At 45.0% G+C, this 24367-nt stretch overlaps 1 protein-coding gene across 13 annotated transcripts in view; it reads right to left on the reverse strand.

The window, feature by feature from the left end:
* Positions 1 to 5113: 5113 nt before the first annotated feature.
* The window catches only part of IVL (involucrin), a 33731-nt gene continuing 14477 nt past the window's right edge, over positions 5114 to 24367 (reverse strand). Inside the window, exons 1-4 of one of the 13 annotated variants that reach the window (XM_081485655.1) lie at positions 8189 to 8224; positions 6166 to 7007; positions 6031 to 6072; positions 5114 to 5970 (exon numbers count right to left, since the gene is read on the reverse strand). In XM_081485655.1, the coding sequence (XP_081341781.1) occupies positions 5443 to 5970; positions 6031 to 6072; positions 6166 to 6984 (1389 nt within the window). In that variant the 5' untranslated portion in view covers positions 6985 to 7007; positions 8189 to 8224 and the 3' untranslated portion in view covers positions 5114 to 5442. Of the gene's footprint in view, positions 7008 to 8188; positions 8225 to 9958; positions 10014 to 11295; positions 11563 to 24367 lie in introns of those variants that run through there. The other 12 variants (XM_081485652.1, XM_081485644.1, XM_081485656.1 and 9 more) reach the window with 12 other exon arrangements.

Raw genomic sequence — 24367 nt, forward strand, 5'->3', positions numbered from 1 at the left:
ACTGCCTCATTGGAGGAGGTAAGAGAAAAAGAAACTGACTTAAATAGATTTGGAAATGAGAGAAACATGTAAGACTAAAGGCATAAGAACTGCTCATCAGCATTGCGGTATGGTTGAGAAGGGAATAGCAACCCACTCCAGTATTCTTGCCTAGGGGAAGTCCCATGGACAGAGGAGCCTGGCAGACTACTGTCCATGGGGTCGCAAAGAGTCGGACATGACTGGGCAACTAACACTTTCACTTTCATGCTGTGCTCAGTCATGTCCGACTCTTTGTGACCCCACGGACGTTCCCCTGTTCAGGAATTTTCCAGGCAGGAATACTGGAGTGGGTTGCCAATTCCTACTTCAGGGGATCGTCCTGACCCAGGGATCGAATCTGCATCTCCTTTGTTGGCAGGTGGATTCTTTACCACTAGTGTCACTTCTGATTCTGCTATGAATGTACACTGGAAATGAACAATTAGAAGACGGATGGTGGATGGTAGGTGTGACGTTTTTCACTGTTGGAGTTGGAATTTACATATGAGAAAGAGGCTAGAATGATTCATGTGGTTAAGGATTATAGTTGGAGATGTTGATATGAACTATGTTTAGCTTAATATAAATACAGGTGGTTACATATAGAAATGCACACTCGTGCACACATATACATACATGTTAGTACACATACATATGTTTCCTTTGTGAATTGAGTGGACCCAAAAGAAACAACAAACTAGTAAAAGTGAGCATGACAGATCTTGATTTTTAATGGTATTCTCCAATAGAATCAACCAGGACTCCTCGAAGAATTTGTTAACTCTAGAATTGGGGCAGGAATATACATGATAAGCCTGGAGCACCTCATAGTGCCAGGAAAGATGGAATGCTCAAAAAATCAAAGGAGCAAAGGAAAAAAAAAACCTAAAACTCCAGTTTGATGTTTAACAAAGGACACAGGAATCAATTGAAAGATCTCCTAACGGCCAAAGCTGGAACAATTTAAACAACAAAATAAAATACTATTCAGGTCCTTTGCCCAAAACAAAGAAAGTACTATTTGGATCCTTTGCCCATTTTAAGATCAGATTATTTTTTGTTTGTTTTGTTTTATTTGGTTTTTTTGTGTGTGTATTTATTTATAGGAGTTCCTTATATATTTTGGATGTGAACAAACTCCTTTTGGTGACAGACCATACTATTATAGCCAAGACCATTGCCAAGGAACTTATTCTGTGGATAAGTTGCTTTTAGGTCTTGCTTTTAAGTCTTTAATCCATTTGAGTTGATTTTTGTGTATCATTCTGAGAGTCTGATTTTATATTTTTTGCATTGGATATCCAGTTTTCTCAACATCATTTATTGAAGAGACTATCCTCCTCCCTCTTGTATTTTTGTCATCTTTGTCAAAAATTAATTGACTACATAAGCATGGATTCATTTCTAGTTTCTCTAATCTATTTCTTTGATCCATGTGTCTCTTTATATGTCAATATCATCCTGTTTCCAAGAGGTATATGAAAAGGTTCCCAACATCACTTATCAACAGGGAAATGCAAATCAAACCACAATGGGATATCCTCTCACACCTGTTAGAATTGCTGTTATAAAAATGTCAAAAGCTAACAAGTGTTGGCAAGAATGTGAAGAAAAGAGAATCCGTGTACACTGTTGGTAGGAATGTAATTGCTATAGTTATTATGGAAAACAGCATGAAGTTTCCTCAAAAATTTAAAAATAAAACTGCCATATGATTCAGCAATACCACTTCTGGGCATATACACAAAGGAAATGAAATCAGTATCTTGAAGAGATATCCCATGTTCATTTCAGCATTATTAATGATAACCAAGATATCAAAACAACTTAAATGGCAATGGATGAATGGGTAAAGAAAATGTGATATATGATGTTATAATATATATATATATATATAATTTGGACTTCCCTGGTGGCTCAGTGGTAAAGAAGCCACTTGCCAATGCAGGAGATGTGGGTTTAATCCCTGTGTTGGGGAGATCCCCTGGAGAAGGAAATGGCAATCCCTTTCAGTATTCTTATCTAGAAAATCCCATGGAGGGCTACAGTCCATGGAGTCACAAAAGAGTTGGACGTGGCTTAGAGACTAAACAACAACAGCAAATTTAATCTCAGAAAGGGAGGAAATCCTGATATTTGTGACCCCAAAGAAGCTGAATTTATAGTAGCATAGAGCAGAATAGTGGTTATAAGAAGCAAGGGTGTAGGGGGAAAAGAGAGATTTTTAAAAATGAAAGAAAGGAGAATGGTGGTTGCTAAGGGATACAGGGAGAAGGTCATGGGGAATTATTGTTTAATAGGTACAAAGTTTCAGTCTTGCAAGTGGGATGGTGGTGACGGTTGCACAACAACATGAATGTACTTAATACCTCTGAACTGCACATGATTAATATAGGAAACTTTATGTCATGAGTATTTTACCACAATAAAAAAGAAAATAAAGTACTACTGGAGTATAGCCCAAAGTATAAAACAAAATATTAATGCGTGCATGCTGACATAAATAAATGATTAAACACGTCTACCCATATACACATCCAAACATATACACATCCAAATATACATAAGGAGAGGAAATAGATATGTTTCCTATATGGATAACTCAAAATAATTTATGAGGATACTCCATCTTCAGTGACAGGGAGCTTAACTCCTCAATTCTTTCTTAATTGTGGGCTTTGCATAATGATTCCTTCCAAAGAATACAGTATAGTCAGATGGGATGTTGGGAGGGAGGGTGAAGACAGTAATTTTACAGTGGAAAAGCCTGATATATACTACCTCAGCCAGGTGATCAAGGTAATAAATCATGTGACTAGTACGTACTCTTTATATAATGTAATGAAAAAGGCAGTTGACCTCTGTCGTATTCTTCCTAAAAACCCATAACTCCAGTCTAACCGTGAAGAAAACATCAGACAAACCCAAATTGAGGGATATTCTATAAAACACCAGACCAGGACGCCTCAAAACTATCAAGATCATCAAAAAGCAAAGAAAGTCTGAGGAACCATCACAGTCAAGAGGAGCCTAAGGCGACAAGACAACAGTAATGTGGTATTCTAGATGGGATCCTGAAACAGGAAAAGACATTAGGTGAAGACTAAAATAACTGGAATAAACCATGAACTTCAGCTAATAATAGTGTATCAATACTGTTTTGCTAACTACAATAATAAATGTGCCATACTAATATAAGATGTTAATAATAAGGGAAACTGGGTGTGAAGTGTAAAGTAACTCTCTGTACTATCTTCTTGACCTTTTTATAAGTCAAAAGCTATTCTGAAAAAAAGGTATTTTATACATTCGGCTATACATAAAATCTATAAACAATAAAGATCTGTTGTATAGCGCATGGAGCTCTATTCAATATCTTGTAATAACCTACAGTGGGAAAGAATCTGAAGTTGTACACCTGAAACTAACACAGTATTGTGTATCTACTCTAGTTAAATAAAGAAATTAAAAAAAAGAAAAGAACCACCAAAAAGGTCTATTAAAAATCAAAACCTAGGACTTCAAAAAAATTTGCACACATTCTGGGTGTTTCTAATTACTTCTCCCTGTGCCCACAATCTTCCCACCCAGTTCTACCCAAGCTTCCTTTTAACTCTTGTCCTCTTAAAGGACTTGAGCCTGCAATCTCAACCTCTAAATAGTGAGAGCCACCCAAGGAGTGAAGTATTTAGATCAAAATTTTGAATGAAACACCCTGTTCACTGTGTGATGGATGAATTGCAGGGTATGTGGACACAGGGATCAAAGAACAGCTTGAGGGCCATTGCAATTGTTCAGGTGAGAAATGACCTCGGTCAAAGCTTGGAGGGTGTGGGTAGGGTTATCAAGGATTGATCTCTGGCGTGGGGGTAGGGAAGAAGAGGAAATGAGGGTAGGGAATGATGTGGTTTCTCTGGCTTTGGTGAATGCACAGATGGTATCATTACCCAAGAGAGAGAATTCCGGAAGAAGAATGACAGTGCGTGTCACTGGAGTTGGGCGGGGAGTAAGGGACACTAAGTGCCTTTCAGACCCATTGACTTTGGGTGCATATGGCATTCTCAAAAGAGATGTCCCTGACATATGTCCATGATTGTGATGAAATAGCTTTGGGTAACTTGAGACGACCTGCCTGAGATGATGTTAAATTGTCAGAGCCAGGTGATTCCCTGGTGGCTCAGCAGTTATGAATCTACCTATAATGCAGGAGATGCAGGAGATGTGGGTTTGACCCCTGGGTCAGGAAGACCCCCTGGAGGAGGAAATGACAACTCACTCCAGTATTCTTGTCTGGAAAATCCCATGGACAGAGGATCTTGGTGGGCTACAGTCCATAAGGTCACAAAGAGTCGGACATAACTGAGTGCACACACACAAGGTGATTCCCAGGAAGGAAAGAGCCTCGTGTCCTGATGTGGTTGATGGTAGGTAGTAAAGGCTACAGAAATGTCAGGGAGGGAAAACAACTGCAATGGTTTAGATCTGTATTTCTTCAGGCTATTCAACACTTTTGGCTCCCCTGATTCCAGTTTGCCCAAACTTTGCTTCCCTTAGTGACATTTTCTCCACCAGAGACCAGTCCCAGAAGTCCCTCTTCTCCCCATCTTCCCCAATTCTGCTACTTTACTTTAAGTCTTGCTTAACCATGTCAGCAGTTCCAAGACTCTTGGAAACCATGAGCACATTCTGTGGAGAGAAAATCTGGGCAAGCACCAGAACCCAGGTGGAGCCCCTACTCCCTACCCCTGACTTTGGCCGTGGGCTAGGATTGGGTTCAGTGGGTATAATGGAAGGCAGTGCTGAACTGAGATGAACAGATCCTCTTCCCTTAGCCAAGGTAACCCATTCCCTCTTCCTGACTGCTGAGTGCTACTTTCAGGTACATGAGTGAATTTTTGTTTTGCTGTTGCTTTCATTTCATTTTTAGAAGCTGTTGAATGTATTGAGTGGTTTAGGGTACAGAATCAAAGAGGGGTCAGAATATCTGTCCACCTATGGGAACTGGCCAAGAGAGTCATTTGCAACCTTTAACCTGCACACAGGTTTTTAGAGGGTGAGTGATAGAGGGTAAAAAGTCAAAGAAAATACAGGATTCCAAGCCTTCCAGGATTTATTCTGTATTATTGTACACACTCACAGATTCAGCTATAATAGTGGGGATGTAGTCAGAGTAGCTATAGTCACTCTCTCCTCAAGTAGAGCCTCTGGCCACCTGAGGTTGGGATTGGGCTCATCAGGGGTGGATGCTGGGCTATAACTCCCCCCACCCCAGCCCTATCAAAGAGACGTGCAGAAGGTCAGGGTCAGGCAGGTTCACAGATGAGGCGGGTCACCCAGTTTGGGCGCCCGAGAAAAGCGAGGCCACTGGCTCTCTCTTCACTTGTATGGGATTTCTGGGGGCCTCTGGGACACTGCAGGTGGTTACTTATGTTTAGAAGGCACTACACCTCCTGCTTCTTCAGAGGGCAAGGCTTTTCCCTGCAGTGGCAGGACTGGGTGGATCTCTTGGACCTGGCCAGGAGCTGGGACAAACACAGGCTGTTTCAACTGCCCCTCCTGCTGCTCCAGCAGCTGCTCCTCTTTCTTTTCCAGTTGTTCCTCTCTCTCTGCTGGCTCTTGATCCAGTTGCTGGCCCAAGACCTTCTTCTCCTGTTCCAGCTGTCCCTTTAGCTGCTGCTCTCTTTCTGTTTTCTCCTGCTCCAGCTGCAGCCCCAGGTGTTCTGCTTCCTGATGTTCCTCATGCTGTTGTTTTTGCTGCTGCACTTCCTGCTCCTGTATCTCCTGCTGTTGCTTTTTGACATGCACTTCCTGTACCTGTGACTCTAGCTGCTGCAGCTCCACATGCACTTCCGGCACCTGTGACTCTTGCTGCTGCTGCTCCACATGCACTTCTGGCACCTGTGACACCTGTGACTCTTGCTGCTGCTGCTCCACATGCACTTCTGGCACCTGTGACACCTGTGACTCTTGTTGCTGCTGCTCCACATGCACTTCTGGCACCTGTGACACCTGTGACTCTTGTTGCTGCTGCTCCACATGCACTTCTGGCACCTGTGACACCTGTGACTCTTGTTGTTGCTGCTCCACATGCTCTTCTGGCACCTGTGACTCTTGCTGCTGCTGCTCCACATGCACTTCCGGCACCTGTGACTCTTGTTGCTGCTGCTCCACATGCACTTCTGGCACCTGTGACACCTGTGACTCTTGTTGCTGCTGCTCCACATGCACTTCTGGCACCTGTGACACCTGTGACTCTTGTTGCTGCTGCTCCACATGCACTTCTGGCACCTGTGACACCTGTGACTCTTGTTGCTGCTGCTCCACATGCACTTTTGGCACCTGTGACTCTTGCTGCTGCTGCTCCACATGCACTTCCTTTACCTGTGACTCTTGCTGCTGCTGCTCCACATGCTCTTCTTTTACCTGTGACTCTTGCTGCTGCTGCTCCACATGAACTTCTGGCACCTGTGATTCTTGTTGTTGCTGCTTCACATGCTGTTCCTGCACCTGAGACTCTTGCTGCTTCAACTCCACATGCACTTCTGGCACCTGTGACTCTTGCTGCTGCAACTCCACATGCACTTCCTGTACCTGTGACTCTTGCTGCTGCTGCTTCACATGAACTTCTGGCACCTGTGACTCTTGCTGCTGCTCTTTCACATGCTGTTCCTGCACCTGTGACTCTTGGTGCTGCTGTTCCACATGCTGTTCTTGCTGCTCTGGCTCTGGCTGCTCTGGTTCACACTTTTGCTCAGGCACGCCCTTCACAATTGTGTGTTTCTCCCCAAGCTCCAAGGGGACCTCCCCCGGGAGCTCCGAGTGTACCTTCTGGCATGGGGTAGGCAGTGGAGTTGGCTGCTTCACCTGCTCCTGCTGGGTGTCAGTGGGAGGAGAAGCAGGCTTGAGGGGCTCCTGAGAGAGGGCCGGGGGCAGGATCACTGGCAGAGTGTATTGCTGGGACATCTTGGAAGCTGCTTTTGGTCAACCTGAAAAACAGGAGGGGTCAGAGGAGTTACTGAAGGCAAGGAAATAGATGAAGCCCAAGAATCTGTAGCAGTGCTTGGTTTCTCAGCATTCCCAGTTCTCTTGGGTGGGGCACTCTCCTGATCATGCTGGGCTATCATTCCACAGAAGCAGCAAGGTGAAGGTAGGGAGGGAAAGGAGCAGGGAAAGGCCCTCCTGGAAGCTTCTTGTTCCCAAGAGCCAACAACAAGGACTCTCCAGAGCTGCTCTGTGCAGGTGCGCTGGGTACCATCTCGCCTCCTGCTCTTGCCTATCCTTGTCTCTCCCTTGTTCCTGACCTCCTCTGACAAAGAGGAGAGATGAGCTCTGGGATTATGACAGGAAGAGGGAAGGTATCAGGGGGGGAAAAAAAGTTCTCCTGGAGGATCCCCAAGTCCTGGAAAATCAGTAGCCCATCCCAAGAGGATCTGAGAGGTGATGGTGCATGCCCTGGACTGGAGTCACATGACATGATCTTGGCTTAAATCTCTTAGTGAAACGTTGTGTGGTTCTGGGCACGTCATTTAGTCCCTCTGGGCCTCAGATTTCTCCTCTGCAAAATGAACCGGTTGGCATATTCAGCTCCAGAGCTTCTTTCTCTCTTGACCTTCTGAACTTTGGCTGGTGGTGGTGGTGGGAGGGGGCTGGAAGGTTGCTGAGAGCTGGAGCTGGTTCTTTCAAGTCTCCTAGTTCTAAACTGGATTTCCCTGCCCCTGCTCTGCCTGGGTTCTCCAAATGGAAAGTGTTCCCCGTTCGGCATTTCTCCCTTCTGTAGCACAGCTAAAAATTGCAAGTGTGTCCCTGGACTCCCTTCCCCTTTAGAGAAGACAAAAATCATAGTGAGCCCAAATCAAGCAGTTTTAGGAGAGAATCTGACCATATTTCCCCTGCATCCCTCTCTTACTCTTCTCTCCTCCCTGTCCCCCACACTTGAAAATACAGTCCCAAGAAGATATGGTGCAAGAGGGGATTGCTGTCTGTTCTGTTTCCCAGCCATGTACCCGGCCCTCAGCACAGTGACCTGAGCTCCCCCAGAAGGACAGTGGTCCAACTGAATCCCGCACGTAAGCGACCCCTGCACCCCCTCAGGCTGACCACCCCCAGCCACGTTCTGGCCTGTGGGAGGCCCCAGGTCCCAAGCCTGGTTCTACCAGCAAACACTTACCAGACTCACAGTGGGGCCAGCTGGAGAGGCTTCTAGTGGAGTGCTGAGCTGAGCAGGGGCCGAGGTGCCCTTTATACCGTTCCCCAGCCTGGCCTCCTTCCCAAGTTGAAGGAGATGGACTGGTTTCACCACTCCAGTCGATCAACTTCCTCTAGCCCCTTCCTGACTCATCTTAGGCACCTTAATGAGAAACCCCTGAGGGCCCCTTTTCACAGAGACACACAGCTCCTGCCTGGCCAGTGGGCTCTGGGGATTCAGTCACCCCCTTGAGGCTTATCACCTTGGCACAGGGAGGTGAGGGAGGCATCTTGGGAAACTGGTCCCCTTTTCCTCTTTTTTTTTTGACCTCAGCCAAACTTTTCTTCTTAATCTCAGTTTCTTTATCTGTAAAATGGGTTTATCCTGCTTATTAGGCTGAGGGATTCAATTCCAAAGGCACAGAATAGAAAGTTATATGTCTTTCTGGGATGTTCAGTCTGGAGACACGTTAAAGATGGGAGGAACCACTTTTCATGAAGAAACAGGGCTCCTGGGAGATTCTCTTGGCCACTAACCCACAACCCATCTGCTCTCAAGACATACCTATAACTTTATTCTGCGTCGAAGCACTCTGTCCTGGGATGGGGGAGGATTCAGTCTGACAACTTTAGGCCTTGAAAGGTTAAGCAGAAGGCTTGCAGGAGTTCCCTGCCCTGTGTTAGGGGCTACCTAGGCCCTATGCTGAAGACTGTAGTTACAGAAGTTCCCAAGAATTCCAAGCTCACAAAATCTCCAAGGCATGGACCACTTTAGGCAAGAAAACAGGCATTAAATCTATAATATATAAAATAATAAGGATTGCTTTTTAAAGTGATAAAAACAAACATCTCATACAATGTTTTGGGGAAATTCATGAAGATATAAAGATCAAGATTAAAGGGGCTTTCCAGGTAGTGCTAGTGGTAAAGAATCCTCCTGCCAATGAAGGAGACACAAGAGATGTGGGTTCGATTCTTGTGTCAGGAAGATCCCGTGGAGTAGGAAATGGCAACGCACTCCAGTATTCTTGCCTTTAATAACTCCATAGACAGAGGAGCCTGGTGGGCTATAGTCAATGTGGTCACAAAGAGATGGACATGACTGAGTAACTGAGGGTGTGTGCATGCATGCACACACACACACACACACAAACACTCTCACATAAAGATGAAAACTAGATCATCCATTACTTTCTCTAAACTACTTTCGGAACATAGCTTAAGCAAACTTTCAGGGTGGAGGTTAAAGCTGGCTTGTCCCTCACCAGCAACAATGGTGACCTAAGCCTCTTGGAACAAAATGTAAACTCCTTACAAAGTGTTCAAAGACCCTTACTGAGAGTCCTCAGTTACTAGGACAAGCCCAGTGCTCCCCACCTCTGGGGCCTCCCAGGGTCCCTAACTCTTTGTGTCTTTCAGTTTCCCAGTTGATGCTGGGGCCTGCCAGAGGGACTCTCCTGGGACACCACATAAAGGGTTATCCCCTGATTTGCTGCATTTCACTTATAACAACTGAGGGCTGCTTCATTTACTTTTGTTGTCTTGTTTATTTTCCAAATCCCAAATCTCCCATTGAAAACTAAGCTGTAAAAGGCAGGAGTTTCGCCTAGTGTGTTTTCCACTATGTCCCCAGAACCTGCCCTAACTATCGAATATAACCAGTACCCTATAAATATCAGTGGCAAGAATGAAGGAACAGTGCATTTTAGTGTCATGCATGTGTGTGTATAAACAAAATCGAATTGTGACTTGCCTTTCTCTTTAATAGCTTTTTTTATGGACATCATTTAATCTCTCTCATTCACAACCTAATCATAAAAGAAAAAATAAAATCAAGGAAAATACTCATTTCTGGGGCTAATTTTGAGAAGTTCTGATTTCTCTATGGTGTCTCACAGGCACCTCCTTCCAAGCCCCCAGTAGATCTACTTATGAAATAATTTTGCCATGTTTCTGGGGCTTAGTCTGAAAAGACAGATGGAAGGACTCCTGTTTCTGGAATATACCCTCAGCTCGTGCCCTCTATGGTCCATGAGCCTCACCTGGGACCGCACATGGTCTCCTGTTAGCACAGGGACGGCCGTCTTCTGGGGCAGGGCAAGCCCTCTCCAACCTGCCCCCGCCCCCCTTCCCTTTCCCCCAAGCAGAACTAAGCCAGCACCCTCACAAAGGGGCACCAATGCCTTGTGCTTTGCAGCTGACCTCACATCGGAGGAATCTGCCTCTCCCCAGCTCATGACTGTCAGTTCCAGGGCAGCAGACCCTGCTCCAGGAAGTCACACCGGTCTTATGGGTTTCCATGGACTAGAATCTGCCAGATCTACCTCCCGCCCTCTGATTCACAGCATAATGAAAGCTTTGGGGGAAGACAGTGTGTGAGCCTTTGGCCACTGGGCAGAGCCAGGGTGTGGTGAGGAGGGTGAAGCATGGAGTTGAGGGTGTGTGTGTGTATGTGTGCAGGGGAAGGATTGGAGGAGCCCCAGCCCCAGCCCATGGGGCTCAGAGGCCCCAAGTTCTGCCCTCAGATTGCCCCATCTGGGGCACAGAGAGGTGTGCACGGGGGAGATTCTCTTGGTGCCTGTGTGAGCGATCCCACGGGCCCCAGGGCCCCCATGAAGAGGCTGGGTAACTGTCTAGCCCCTGCCCACTATCGTGGGGATGAGCTCATATCCCATGACACATGCAGAGGCCCCAAACCCAGCTCAAGGAGGCCTTGGCTCTTTCTCTTGCAGAGCCAGAAACTGGCTGGTTTCTCTTTCTGAGTGATACATCCTTCTTGAACTGTTGCTTAGCTGTGGGGGCAGGAGGAGTGGGTCACGTACTTCACTGCCCGGGGGGCCGGGAAGGAGAGTTATGAGGACAGCTCTTAGTAAATTGGTGGGATGGGGTGATGGCAGATGGTCCTGGAGCGCTGACTTGGACCAGGTCTCACGTTCTCATCTAGGGTAGCCACGCCTAGGATGTCTCTCAAAGAGGCAGAACCCCCATCCTCTGAGGCCGTGAACATCTTCTCCATCCCCTGAGGCCTTCTCCTCTGCCCAGAGCACTGTTGCCCACATCTTCCCACAGTCCACAACCTGTACTGGTTACCTTCCCACAGGCCCATAGTCCTCTCTGCCCTCCTCCATGGTGCCTCCTGAAAAATGGCCTCTGCTCCTCATTTGCCCTTTGTGTCCATCTGCTGCTCCAGGAAGAGAGAGAAGACCAAGAAAGGGCCAAGAGGCTAAGTATTCCTCTCCAGGCTCCTGGGCTGACCTGTCTGATGTACCCTGGTGCTTCCCGTATGTCTTCCTCAGGCCTCTCTTCCTTGATCTGTGAGGTTGCTAGGTTCCAATTTCTTGCTTGTGAATCTGATCACTGTGGAGAGAGAGACACAGCTCTGCTGCTGGTGCAGTAAGAGGAGCAAAGGCATTAAAGTTGATCAGGAGCAGAGAAAAGGAGCTGTTCAGTGCACTCTCCTCCAGCTTGCAGGATGCCTTCCTCTTGGGCTCCTTGGGAAATCACATCCTTGGTAGCTGATTTTCTGTACCTGATTACAGCAGCATCTCTGAGCTGGGAGCAGGGGTAGGAGCTGGAGAACACATGGGGAGGGCCTGGCCAGTGTGCCCAGGAGCTTCCTGGCACTTCCCAGTCCCCTCCACTGGGGCCAGTGCCGTCTTGTGACAGGTGGGCAGTGAAGTCTGAAGAGAGGACATGAGAAGCCTAAGGTCCTACAGAGGGTCTGCAGTACAGCTGAGTAGAGTTCCCACAAGCTGATCTCTGTCCAGCAGGCTCTCTTCCCCACCAGGCTGCCTTCCCAGGTGCCTGAGCATCTGACAGAGGTAACAGACTACACTAGATAACCTGGGACATCTTCTGAGTGTGAATCAGCCATCTACGGGTTGACCCCCCATGCGGTCAGTTCTGGGCTTCCTGGAGGATGGACCAGTCTTCTTTGGTTCAGATTCAATCAAAATGCCCTGAGGACGACCCTCATTTGTTCTGGGAACAGAAAGCTCTACTTCTTGGCTGGTATATGTGTGTTTGTGTGTTAGTCCATCAGTGACGTCTGATTCTTTGAGAGCCCATGAACTGGGGCCTGCCAAGCTCCTCTGTCCATGGGATTTTCCAGGCAAGAATACTGGAGTGGGTTGCCATTCCCTTCTCTGGGAGATCTTCCCGACCCAGGGACTGAACCCAGATCTCCCGCATTGCAGACAGATTCTTTACCATCTGAGCCACCAGGGAAGCCTTCCTGGCTGGCACTGATGTATTTTAGCCTCATCCAACCCCTAGGATTGTTGTTGTTCTGTTGGCTTTGCAGTCAGACGGACCTGGGTTTAAGTCCCACTGAACCTCTTGTTATCCGAATGAGCTGATTTTCCTCTATGACCCTGTTTCTTTGTTTAGAAAATGAGTATAAAAAATAAATTTTTGTGCTTTTTTTTAATACTATTTTTAATCTAGTAATTTCTCATCCATACCAATCAAATGCCCAGAAAGAGGGGGGAAATCTGTAAAATATATTCACCCCAGCTCTATTTTAATAGCAAAAATTGGAAGAAAACTTTTTCCATTTGAAGATAAGATAGAATATGAAAATATTAAATTATTTTTGAAAATTAATTTCACATATGAGGAACTGGAAAAGATCAGTTTTCATTCCAATCCCAAAGAAAGGCAATGCCAAAGAATGTTCAAACTACCACACAATTGCACTCATCTCACACACTAGCAAAGTAATGCTCAACATTCTCCAAGCCAGGCTTCAACAGTACGTGAAATGTGAACTTCCGGATGTTCAAGCTGGATTTATAAAAGGCAGAGGAACCAGAGATCAAATTGTCAACATCCTCTGGATCATCAAAAAGCAAGGAGAATTCCAGAAAAGCATCTATTTCTGTTTTATTGACTATGGCAAAGCCTTTGACTCTGTGGATCACAACAAACTGGAAAATTCTTCGAGAGATGGGAATACCAGACCACCTGATCTGCCTCCTGAGAAATCTGTATGTTGGTCAAGAAGCAACAGTTAGAACTGGAGATGGAACAACAGACTGGCTCCAAATAGGGAAAGGAGAATGTCAAGGCTGTATATTGTCACCCTCCTTATTTAACTTACATGCAGACTATGTCATGAGAAATGCTGGGCTGGAGGAAGCACAAGCTGGAATCAAGATTGCCAGGAGAAATATCAATAACCTCAGATGTTTGGGGTCCTTTAAATGGACCGGAACTTGGGGGTACAGAGCCCACCGATAAGAAAGTGAAAGAAGCAAGAAAAGAGGTTAGTATTCCCTGGTTTACACAGTATGCCAATATAACTCTAGGACAAAGAGCTAGCACCGTCTACGTAGGCTCAGGGCGCCCTCTCGAAGAGGTCTTGAAAGCCCCGGCAAGTAAGTAGACATGGCGGACACCTGTGCTCCGTGGAAGCAGCCTGAAAGGGAGAGGGGGAGGGAGAGAGAGAGAGAGAGAACGAAATGAGGAGAGACAGGGAGACCAGAGTTCTGGTGGAACTAAGGTGTTTACTTAACATATTGTGGGCATATATATACTGTCTTACAAGATAGCCCTTTTTAGCAGAGACAGGGATAAAAAATCTTACAGTTATTCAGGAAGCTGGAAGCTAGAATAATTTTCAAGAGAGGGGATTGTAAAAGTTACTTTCCATATCAGAAAGGAAGAGAGTTGTAAATGGCTGCTTACGAGATACATAAATTCCTATTCCTGAGAGCTGGCTTGCCAGCTCTTCTCACACCTGTATTCAGGGGCTGTTAAGGAACAAAAGGATTTATGCAAGACCAAAAACAGCATACAGGTAGCCTCCAGTTAAACGCTACCTTACACTCAGATATGCAGATGACACCACCCTAATGGCAAAAAGCAAAGAAGAACTGAAGAGCCTCTTGATGGAAGTGAAAGAGGAGAGTGAAAAAGTTGGCTTAAAACTCAACATTCAGAAAACTAAGATCATGGCATCTGATCCCATCACTTCATGGCAAATAGATGGGGAAACAATGAAAACAGTGACAGACTTTATTTTTTTTGGTCTCCAAAATCACTGCAGATGGTGGCTGCAGCCATGAAATTAAAAGACACTTGCTCCTTGAAAGAAAAGCTATGACCAACCTAGACAGCATATTAAAAAACGGAGACATTACTTTGCCAACAAAGGCCCGTCTAATCAAAGCTATGGTTTTTCCAGTAGTCATGTATGGATGTGAGAGTTGTGCTATAAAAAAAGCTGAGCACCAAAGAATTGATGCTTTTGAACTGTGGTGTTGGAGAAGACTCTTGAGAGTCCCTTGGACAGCAAGGAGATCCAACCAGTCCATTCTAAAGGAAATCACTCCTGAATATTCATTGGAAGGACTAATGCTGAAGCTGAAACTCCAAAACTTTGGCCATGTGATGCAAAGAACTGATTCTTTGGAAAAGACCCTGATGATGGGAAAGGTTGAAGACGGGAGGAGGAGGGGACTACAGAGGATGAGATGGTTGGATGGCATCACCCACTAAATGGACATGTGTTTGAGTAGACTCCAGGAGTTGGTCGTGGACAGGGAGGCCTGGCATGCTGCAGTCCATGGGGTCACAAAGAGTTGGACACGACTGAGTGACTGAACTGAACTGAACTGAATGAGGAACTAACTGTGGTAACATTTAAAATATGAATTTGTTAACTATAAAATAAACTAGAACATGCAGATATTATTTGCAAATTTGTAACAAATGTGTGTGATTATATTTTTTAAAAATGGGTATTTGCAGCTCCTTTGACTTCTGTGAGGATTTGGTGAGGTGATATTTGTGGTTAGCACATAGATGGTGCTCATAAACTGTTTTCCTATTGGGAGTCATGGCAACGTTTGCTGACAGACTGCAGTGTGTCACCTGCCTATACATAGAGCCTTAATAATGCAAGGTTTCACTTTCTCATTTTGCCAATGAGAAATCTGAAACCCCAAAGTCACACAGTGCATGGAGTGAAGTGGGGATAGAAACCAGGGATCCTGATGTCCCATTTACTCCTCCCTCTAGTCTGCCTGCTGTGGGCCTCGGGCGGTGCTCCAGCTCAGCCCACGGCGTGTTTCCCTTGTGCACTCAGGAGGCTCCACATGGACTGATTGTGTTGACACGTGGTAGGCTCACTGAGGAATCCAAATGGGTTTGCATTCCTGCAGCATGATGGTTCACGGAGGGGCCTGGAAGTTGTGTGGGCAGAAAATAGGTGGTGGTTTGGATCTAGCTTTGATGTGGACAGAGGAATCCCAGCAATAGAGTGAGGAGTGCACAGGCAGTCACGGGGAGCCAGAGACAGATAGAAAGGGCTCTGCCAGCTGCATGGAATGGGGGCTGACTGGTAAAGAAGCCAAGGGGTCGAAGCCTTCACAGGGATGCGCGCAAGGAGTGGAAGGCAGTGATGGGAGGAACACATCTCACTAGAGGGCAGACAGAAAGAGTGGAGGGCCTGAGCTGGAGGGAATAGGGGAGGGATTTCACAGAGGAGAGAGGAGGCAGGTGCAGAATGAGAAGAAGAGCAGGACCTAGTCTAGCTGTACAGACTCCCCCAGAAATGTCATCCATGGTCACACAAGTCAGAGGAGGTGAGGGTGCTCCAGCTGACCTCTTGGTTTATCATTCCCCATCCTTTTCCCCCTCTATTAATTAGAGGATGCTGGGGGACACCTGACCCTGCATCAGCTGCTTCTGTAGAGGACTAATTGCTCTTTAGGTTACTCCTGAATGTGGTTGCAGAGGCCACTCAGATCCATGTGGAGTCCATGCATGTACCTGTGTGTGTGTGTGTGTGTGTGTGTGTGTGTGTGTGTGTGTGTAATCTGGGCAATAGAAAAAGCCACTGCAGAGTCCCATACAGAGGATTAGCATTATCTGGTCCTGGATGAGAGGCTTTCACCAAGAGGAGTCAGTAGCCCACATTGCCTTGCTGGGGTCCTTCTCAGACCCCTCTGAGCAGCCTCAGCATGGGTCATTTCTAACCTCATCTGTTTGTATTTGTGGACCACTTGCCTTGAAGCTGTCCAGTTGTTCCAGGCCTCCAGATGGGTTGACCTAGTACAGAGTGTGAAACAGTGCCTCTTCATTCCTTCCTTCCTAAAACATCCCTCCCTGCTCATTATTTGCATTAAACCAGACCAATGCAGAGTTAGGGCGAGTCCTGGTCTCTGGGATCCCAGCTGGGCCAGGGTACTGGGGAGGTCTTTGGCTATCACCCTAACCTCCCAGTCTGAGAGGGAGATACCACCTCTGATTTCAGAAAACCCCAGATTAGGAAGACATGGCTCCTGCTCCCAGGAAACTCCCATCTGAAGGGAAGAGGGGTACAGAAACTGAGCGATGGGTGCAATTCAGTGCTGTGACATGTGAGCCCACAACTAACCTGTCTCTGTGCATGGATACAGGTGTGAACAGGCAGGGCCGTGAGTCTCCCAGCAGGGCGGGCTGGGGGTGGGTGGGCAAAGGAGATACAAAAGCAAAGAAACCTACAAAGCCTGCTGTTTACTAGACATGGTGCTAAACAAGCCTCATCCACCATCTCATTTAACCCTTTGCACTTCACAGGCAAGCAGCTGGGACTCAGAACAGGGGTCCTCCAGTCAGCAAGTGGAGCAAGTCTGGGTGTGTCTGCTCCCAGGCCAGCCCCTCCACCAGAGAAGGCAGACATGTCCATTAAGTCCCACAGATATGGGACATACTGGAGCAGTAGAGTCCAAATGTGACAGAGGAGGACTGGAGAGCTGGAAAGCAGAAGACAGGTGAGCTGGAAATTGCTGGAGAGTGGCTGAAAAGTTATTTTCTTGCCACTCAGGTTTTACTAGAAAGCTTGCTTGGAGTGGGATGGGGGGATGGTGCATGAGAGGGAGAAGGAGGTCAGAAGGCTTTGGGGGAGAAAGGTGAGCCCAGTGCTTCCTCTTACAGGCAAGTCTTTGCATGCATGGCTGTAACTTCACCCTCTCTTTATCCTGTGGTCCAGCCTCCAGCACTTTTCCTCCTAGGGGCCTCAGGCCCCAGGCACCCCCAAAGCACCTCTCTCCCCAGCTTAGGAACACAGCTGAGAAACCTGGCATTGGAGACTTCACAGTCATCAAATTCAACCCTGACTTGTATCACATGAAGAATGACACAGTCTAGAAAGGGGACAGAAGGGCAGGGGTTACACAGGGGGTCAGCAGTAGGCCCTAGCCAGGACCAGATCTCTGGATCTCCTGAGTTCACCTTTACTCACCTCTGTGCCTTTGCACATTCCATTCTCTCTGCTGGAATGCCTTTTTTTCACCTCCTGCTTTATTGATTTTTTTGGTCATTCAGAGCTGATTGAGAGCTTCCCATGTACCTGTGTTCCAGGCATTTAGGGGTACAGCTTTGAACAGGTGAAAGTCCCCACCCTCCCAAAACTTTCATTCCAGTGTTTGGAGAGAAGGTGGCGAGTGACATAAACACATACCTGGGATATAAAGCATGTTAGAAATACTATGTAGAAAAAAGAAGGTAAGAAAGAGGTCTAGGGAGTGCTATGGGATGGGATGCTGTGTATTTTATTTTATTTTATTTTTGGCTGTGCAGCATACCATGTGGGATCTTAGTTCCCCAAAAGGGAATCAAACTTGTACCCTGTGCATTGGAAGCATAAAATCTTAACCACTGGGCAACCAGGGAAGTCCATTGTTGTGTATTTTAAATGGAATAGTCAGGAAAGGCCTACAGCAAGAACCCAAAGGAGTGGGGTCAGGGTGAGGATATGCAGGGGAGAAGGAACAGCAGGGGCCATGTCCCGAGGAGGCATGTTCTGAAATCAGCAAGGAGGCCAGTATAACTGGGCATGTATGAATGAGGGAAAGAGCTGTAAGAGGTGAGGGTGGAGGAGTGGGTGATGCTGGGCAGTGGGAGAAATCATGAAGCAACATGGGTTTTTATGGTGAATGAGATGAGAGAGGAGTGGCATCATCTGACTTACTTTTAAAAGGTTCTCTCTGGCTAGCTTGGAAGCGGGCAGCCACAGTAATGTAGCAGCTGCCTAGAACTAGGGTGACAACAGTAGAGGCAGGGAGAAGTGGTCAGATGATAGATATGTCTTGACAATAGAATCAGTAAGATTCCCTAACCGATTAGATGCAAGGTATAGGTGAGAGCAAACAATGACTCAAAAGTTCTTGGCCTGAATGATTGTAAGGATGGAGCTGCCATTTAACAGTGACAGAGGAGACCACAGGAGGGGCTGGCTTTGTGGGAAAAATCAACAGTGAGCTTTGAGACATGTTGCTTGAGATGCCCATTAGACACACCCAAGTAGAACTATCAAGTAGGCAATGAGATATACTAGAAGGAGAGTTCAGAAAGAGATTCATGCAGAAATCATCAGCATATAAATGGCATGTGAAGTCATGAGCCAGGATTAAGTCATCAAGGGATCATGAGCCAGGATTAAGTCATCAAGGGAATGAATATAGATAAAAGAGAAGAGGTCCCAGGACCACCCCCTGAATCACTCCAGTGTCAAAGGGTCAGATGAGAAGCAACAAGTCAAAAAACTGAGACAAAATGAGAAGGAACAGGTAGTGAGGTAAGAAATTCACCAGAAGAATAGGGCATCCTGGAAGACAAGTAGAAACAGTGTTGACTGGAAAGGATGAACATCTGGGGAAAATGCTGTAAAGATGAGAACTGAGAATGCCTGTTTGGTTGGGCAACATGGAATCCACTGATGACCTTGACAGAGGTAGCCAAGGGCTGTGGTGAGGATGAAAACCAGACTGCAGTGATTCCAAGAGCAAATGAGAAGAGAGGGCTTAGGAGCAGGGAGGATAGAAAGCACTTTCCAAAAATCTTATAGGGAAGAGGAGCAGATAGATGGGAAAATGACCAGTGCTAATTCCTGTCCTCCAGCTTCTTCTGAACTTTGCTCATGACTTTGCCCTTCCCTTGCTGGGAATCTGTCACTGACGGACCAAAGTCTATGAGACCCTGACTGCTCTAGAGCCCACGCTCATTTCAACCCCATCCCCTCACTCTTTGCTCCTGCCTGTAGAAGCCTGGATCCAGCTTGGGACTTCCCCACTTCCCTGTTCCTGTAGAGCTCTTCTGCAAGTAACTCCATGACTTACTTCTGCACCTCATTCAGACTTCTACTCGAAATGTCACTTCCCTGAGATGGCTCCTCCAGCCACGCTGTCTAATAGACCACTCACTCCACCAGGCTATTTATCTCATTGGATTGATCATCACCATTTGAACTTATGGTATTTATTTGTGTGCTTGCTTCGCTAGGGAAATAAGTTCATGAGAAGAGAGCTCTTGACTGCACTAGTTCCTCGACTTGCCCAATATTCAGGACCATACTTTGCATGTGCATGAGTGCTCAGTCACTCAGTCATACTCAATTCTTTGCAACCCTACGGACTGTAGCTCACCATGGTCCTCTGTCCATAGGATTCTCCAGGCAAGAATACTGGTATGGGTTGTCATTTCCTACTCTAGGGGATTCTCCCAACCCAGGGACCAACCCTGCTTCTCCTGCATGTCCTACATTGGCAGGCAGATTCTTTTACCACTGAGCCACTTGGGAAGCCTCATACTTGGCACATGGTTTCTTCAGCATGCCCAATATATCTGTCACCTACATAAATACTCCTTGAAGTAATGTCTACTTATGTTAAAAAGATGCAAATATGTTTTCCCATAAATAAATGTAACCTGTAATATCTAGTCGCTGTTCCTGATGACAGAAAACTTAATGCATTCACATCCAGATAAACTCAATCAACTCTGGCTTAACTTCAAGCATTATAGGATCCACTCTCCTATCCCTTCTCCTCTTAGCCTCAGATTATTTTAAGTCTGCTTTCTGAAAGGTATAAGATTTTAGATCTCTGCCACGAATCCCCAGTTGGAGCTGAAACTCCAATTCTTTGGCCACCTGATGCGACGAACTGACTCATTGGAAAAGACTCTGATGCTGGGAAAGATCCTGAAGGCGGGAAGAGAAGGGGATGACAGAGAATGAGATGGTTGGATGGCATCACCGACTTAATGGACCTGAGTTTGAGCAAGCTCTGTGAGTTGGTGATGGACAGGGAAGCCTGGCGTGCTGCCGTCTATCGGTCACAAAGTGTCAGACACGACTGAGCGAAGGAACTGAATTGAACTGATGAATCCCCAAACCTTAGAAACCTTCAGACTTTTGTTTTGAAGATCCAGCCCTTGACTCTACTCTGGGGTCTGTGCTGTTGGCCAATTGGAAGACTCAGGGAGTTTTTGTACAAGAAAAAGGATGGGATTGAAATATTCCGAAGTTTCACCTCTCCATGTCATCTCTCCTTCTTCTTGCAGTAGTGATCATTTGACCTTGTAAATGTTTCTTCCTCTGCGTTAATAGTCTCAAGCTTTGGAGAGGAAAGCCAGAACCCCATCTTTCCTCCAGTGTCTGCCCTCACTCTTTCTGGTGGTATTTCTGTGCTTCACATTTCAGTCCTCCACTCCCATCCTCCATGGCAATACAGGCCTCCCAGCCATTCTCCACCCCTGCCTCTAAGTAGTTCCAAGCAGCAGGCGGAGCTAACTGGCTCTAAGGCCAAACAAAAGAGTGAAGTCTGCATTTAGGGATGAGACAAGGAGAGACAGTCCTGGCATTTCTGCAGGCCCTAGGAGCTATTAGAGCCAAGCCAACCTCAGCCCTTCTTGGGGGGTGGGTGGGGTGGGGGTGTGTGTGCTGTGCCCTTTCCCAGGAGGCAGGAAGGGGGAAAGGGGCTGAAACCAGGGTAAGTATAGTATGATTTTATGTGGGAAAGGAGGAGCATTCAGTCTATCTGAAGCTCAAGGAATCCCTTCTTCTGTGCTAATCTGTATGATATCAGTTTAAAAATACAGTTTGTGATTTTTGTCCATGACTCCTAAATGCAATTCAACCCCTTCATCCAGTGCTTAACCAATCAAATAGCAATTGATCTAGTGTGAAGGGGAGAGGAAATTAGGATTTTAAAGACCCTTCTTAGGTGGCTCAGTGATAAAGAACCTGCCTGCCAATGCAGGAGATGTGGGTTCAATTCCTGGGTTGAGAAGATCCCCTGGAGGAGGCAATGGCAACCTACTCCAGTATTCTTGCTAGGAGAATTCCATGGACAGAAGGGTGTCAAAGAGTAGGTCATGACTGAGCACATATACATACACACGATTTTAAAGACACATTTAAGTCTCCCCAATTTGTCCCTGCCTGAGTTTTCTGCCACTGAAATGATTCCTATTTTTTTCCAGCTTTATTGAGATATAATTGACATATATCATGTAAGTTTAAGGTATACAATGTGACACTTTGATAAACATATATATTACAAAATAATTACCACAATAAGGTTAGTTAATGTATCCATCTTATAGTTACCATTTATTTGTATGTGTGGTAATTTAAGATCTCATCCCTTAGCAGCTTTCAAATATCATTAAATTCCAGAGCTTACTTATTTTCTAACTGGAGGTTTGTACCCTCCGAACAATATCTTCTGATACCCTTATGTCCACCCCGCCCAGTCCTTAGCAACCACCACTCCACTCTGTCTCCACGATGTTTTTTTTTTTTCAGCTTTCACATATAAGTGAGAAAATTCAGTACTGTCTTTCTGTCAGACTTATCTCACTTAGGAATTACCCAAAATGAAACACAGAAAGACAATTTTAAAAGAGAAAAGAATAAAGCTTCAGTGAGCTGTGAGAAAATATCAAGAAACCTAATACAAGCACAGTTGAAGTGCCTGAAAGATGGAATAGAAAAGCAATTACTAAAATATTTAAAAATTGGGGTGGAGGGGCTCTATATAGATACAAAATATTAATGAACTCAAGCACAAGAAATGTGAAACAAATTATATCAAGTCACATCACAATAAAATTGCTTGTGGCAGCTGATAAAGAAAATCATCACACAGGCACAGAAAAACAGACACATTGCACAAAGAAGATCATATTACAGAGGGAAAAAGAATAAAAGCAAATTGCTCACTTGTCACCATGCAAGCCAGAAAATGGCAGAGGAAATGCACTGAAAGAGAAACTAAGTATACATTGGAATTTTATATCCAGTAAAATATCTTTATAGAATGAAGATAACATACTTTTTCAGACATTTCAAAGGTGAAATAATTTGACACCAACAGACTCTGAACTCTAAGAAATGTTAAAGACAGTCCCTCGGGATGAATAGGAGTGATGTAAAATGGAATGACAAATGCACACAAAGAAGAAATAGCACTCTACCTAGATAAAAACAAAAGACTTCTGCTATTATTTAAACTTACTTGAAGAATAAATAATTGTTTAAAGCAAATTTGATAGAAATTTATTTTGAGGTTTTTAACATATGTTAAAGAAAAGTGTATCATACCAAAGCACATAGGTCAGAAAGAAAGAAATGAAAGGATATTGTTTACAGGTTCTGAGACTCTAAGTGAAGTGATGTAATACGAAGATAAACTATCTTATGTGAAGGATCTGTACAACATAACACACAACATAACCACCAAATCACACAAAGAGTTATAAAGTGTAAATCAACAAAGGAGATGAGATGGGATTATATAAAATACTCCATGCAAAAGAAAAACAAAGGCATAAGAAAACAGAACATATGTGAGACATAGAAAACAAATAGCAAGATGGTAGATTTAAACCCTGATTAAAAGACAGAGATTGTCAGATTGAACATAAAAGATCTAACTAGATATTATCTGAACTTCCCTGGTAGCTTAGTAGGTAAAGAATACACTGGCCAACACAGGAGCCACAGGAGATATGGATTTGATCCCTGGGTTGTGAAAATCCCCTGGAGAAGGAAATGGTAACCCATTCCAGTATTCTTGCCTGCTAAATTCCATGGACAGAGGAGCCTGGCAGGCTATACAGTCCATGGGGTTGCAAGAGTTGGACATGACTTAGCAACTAAAGAACAACAGCATATATTATCTGCAAGGAACTTATTTTAAATATAAAGATACAAATAGGTTAAAACTAAAGTGATAGAAAAAGAAATGTCTTGTTTATACCAATGTCTTGTTTATACCAAGAAATGTCTTGTTTATACCAATAAAAAGAAAGCTGAGGCCTCCTTGGGGCTAAGTGGTGAAGAATCAGCCTGCCAATGCAGAAGACACGGATGATCCCTGATCCAGAAAAATCCCACATGCCTAGGCACAACTAAGTTCACTGTGCCACAACCATTGAGCCTGTATTCTAGAGCCCAGGAATCACAACTACTGAGCCCATGTGCCACAACCACGGATGCTCACGGCCCTCAGAGCCGGCTCCTCAACAAAAAAAAAGAAGTCAATGTAATGAGAAGCCCACACACCACAAGGAGAGAAAAACCCCTTGCAGCAACGAAGACCCAGCACAGCCAAAAATAAGCAAATAAATAAATAAAATTTTATATATATAAAATGAAAGTTAAAGTGACAAAATTGACTTGAAAGTAGATTTTAGAGAAAAGAATATCACCAAGGACAGAGAAGTTCATTCTGTGATGATTATGATGCAATTTATGAAGAGGATATGCTATGTCCTAAATGTTTATGCATCTATTAAGGGATTTTCAGAATATATGAATCAAAACTGTTACAAGAAATAATAGAGGATTTTATGGTTATGTTCAAAGATATCAACACTACTCATTTAATAATTGATAAAACAAGCAGCCATAACATCAGTAGAAATATAGAGGACTTGAATCATACTGTCACACCAATTAACCTAATTGATATTACAGAACATTCCATGCAAAAACAGAGTCCACTCAGATTCCATTCTTTTCAAGTGTACTGGGAGCATTTACTAAGAGAGAGCATATACTGGCCCATAAAACAAGTCTCAGTAAGTTTAAAAACTTTTAAGTGATGCAAAGTATGCTATTTGACCACAGAGGAATAAAATTAGAAATAACAGAAAGATCTTTTAAAAGTCTCCCAACATTTGGGGAGGGGGGTGGTGAGGGGGGGGGGTGGGGGGATGGGGTGGGCGGGGGAAGCCCACTTATAACTAACTCATAAACCAAAGGGCAAGCCAAAAAGAAAGTTAGGAAGTCTTTTGATCTAGAAAATTGCAACACAACATTTAAAAGTTTTTGAGTGTAGCTAAAATAGTACTGAGAGGAAATTGTATAGCATTAAATATGCATATT

Source organism: Giraffa tippelskirchi, chromosome 5, assembly GCF_054371585.1.
Source record: "Giraffa tippelskirchi isolate mGirTip1 chromosome 5, T2T-mGirTip1v1.2.pri, whole genome shotgun sequence".
Classification (NCBI taxonomy): Eukaryota; Metazoa; Chordata; class Mammalia; order Artiodactyla; family Giraffidae; genus Giraffa; species Giraffa tippelskirchi.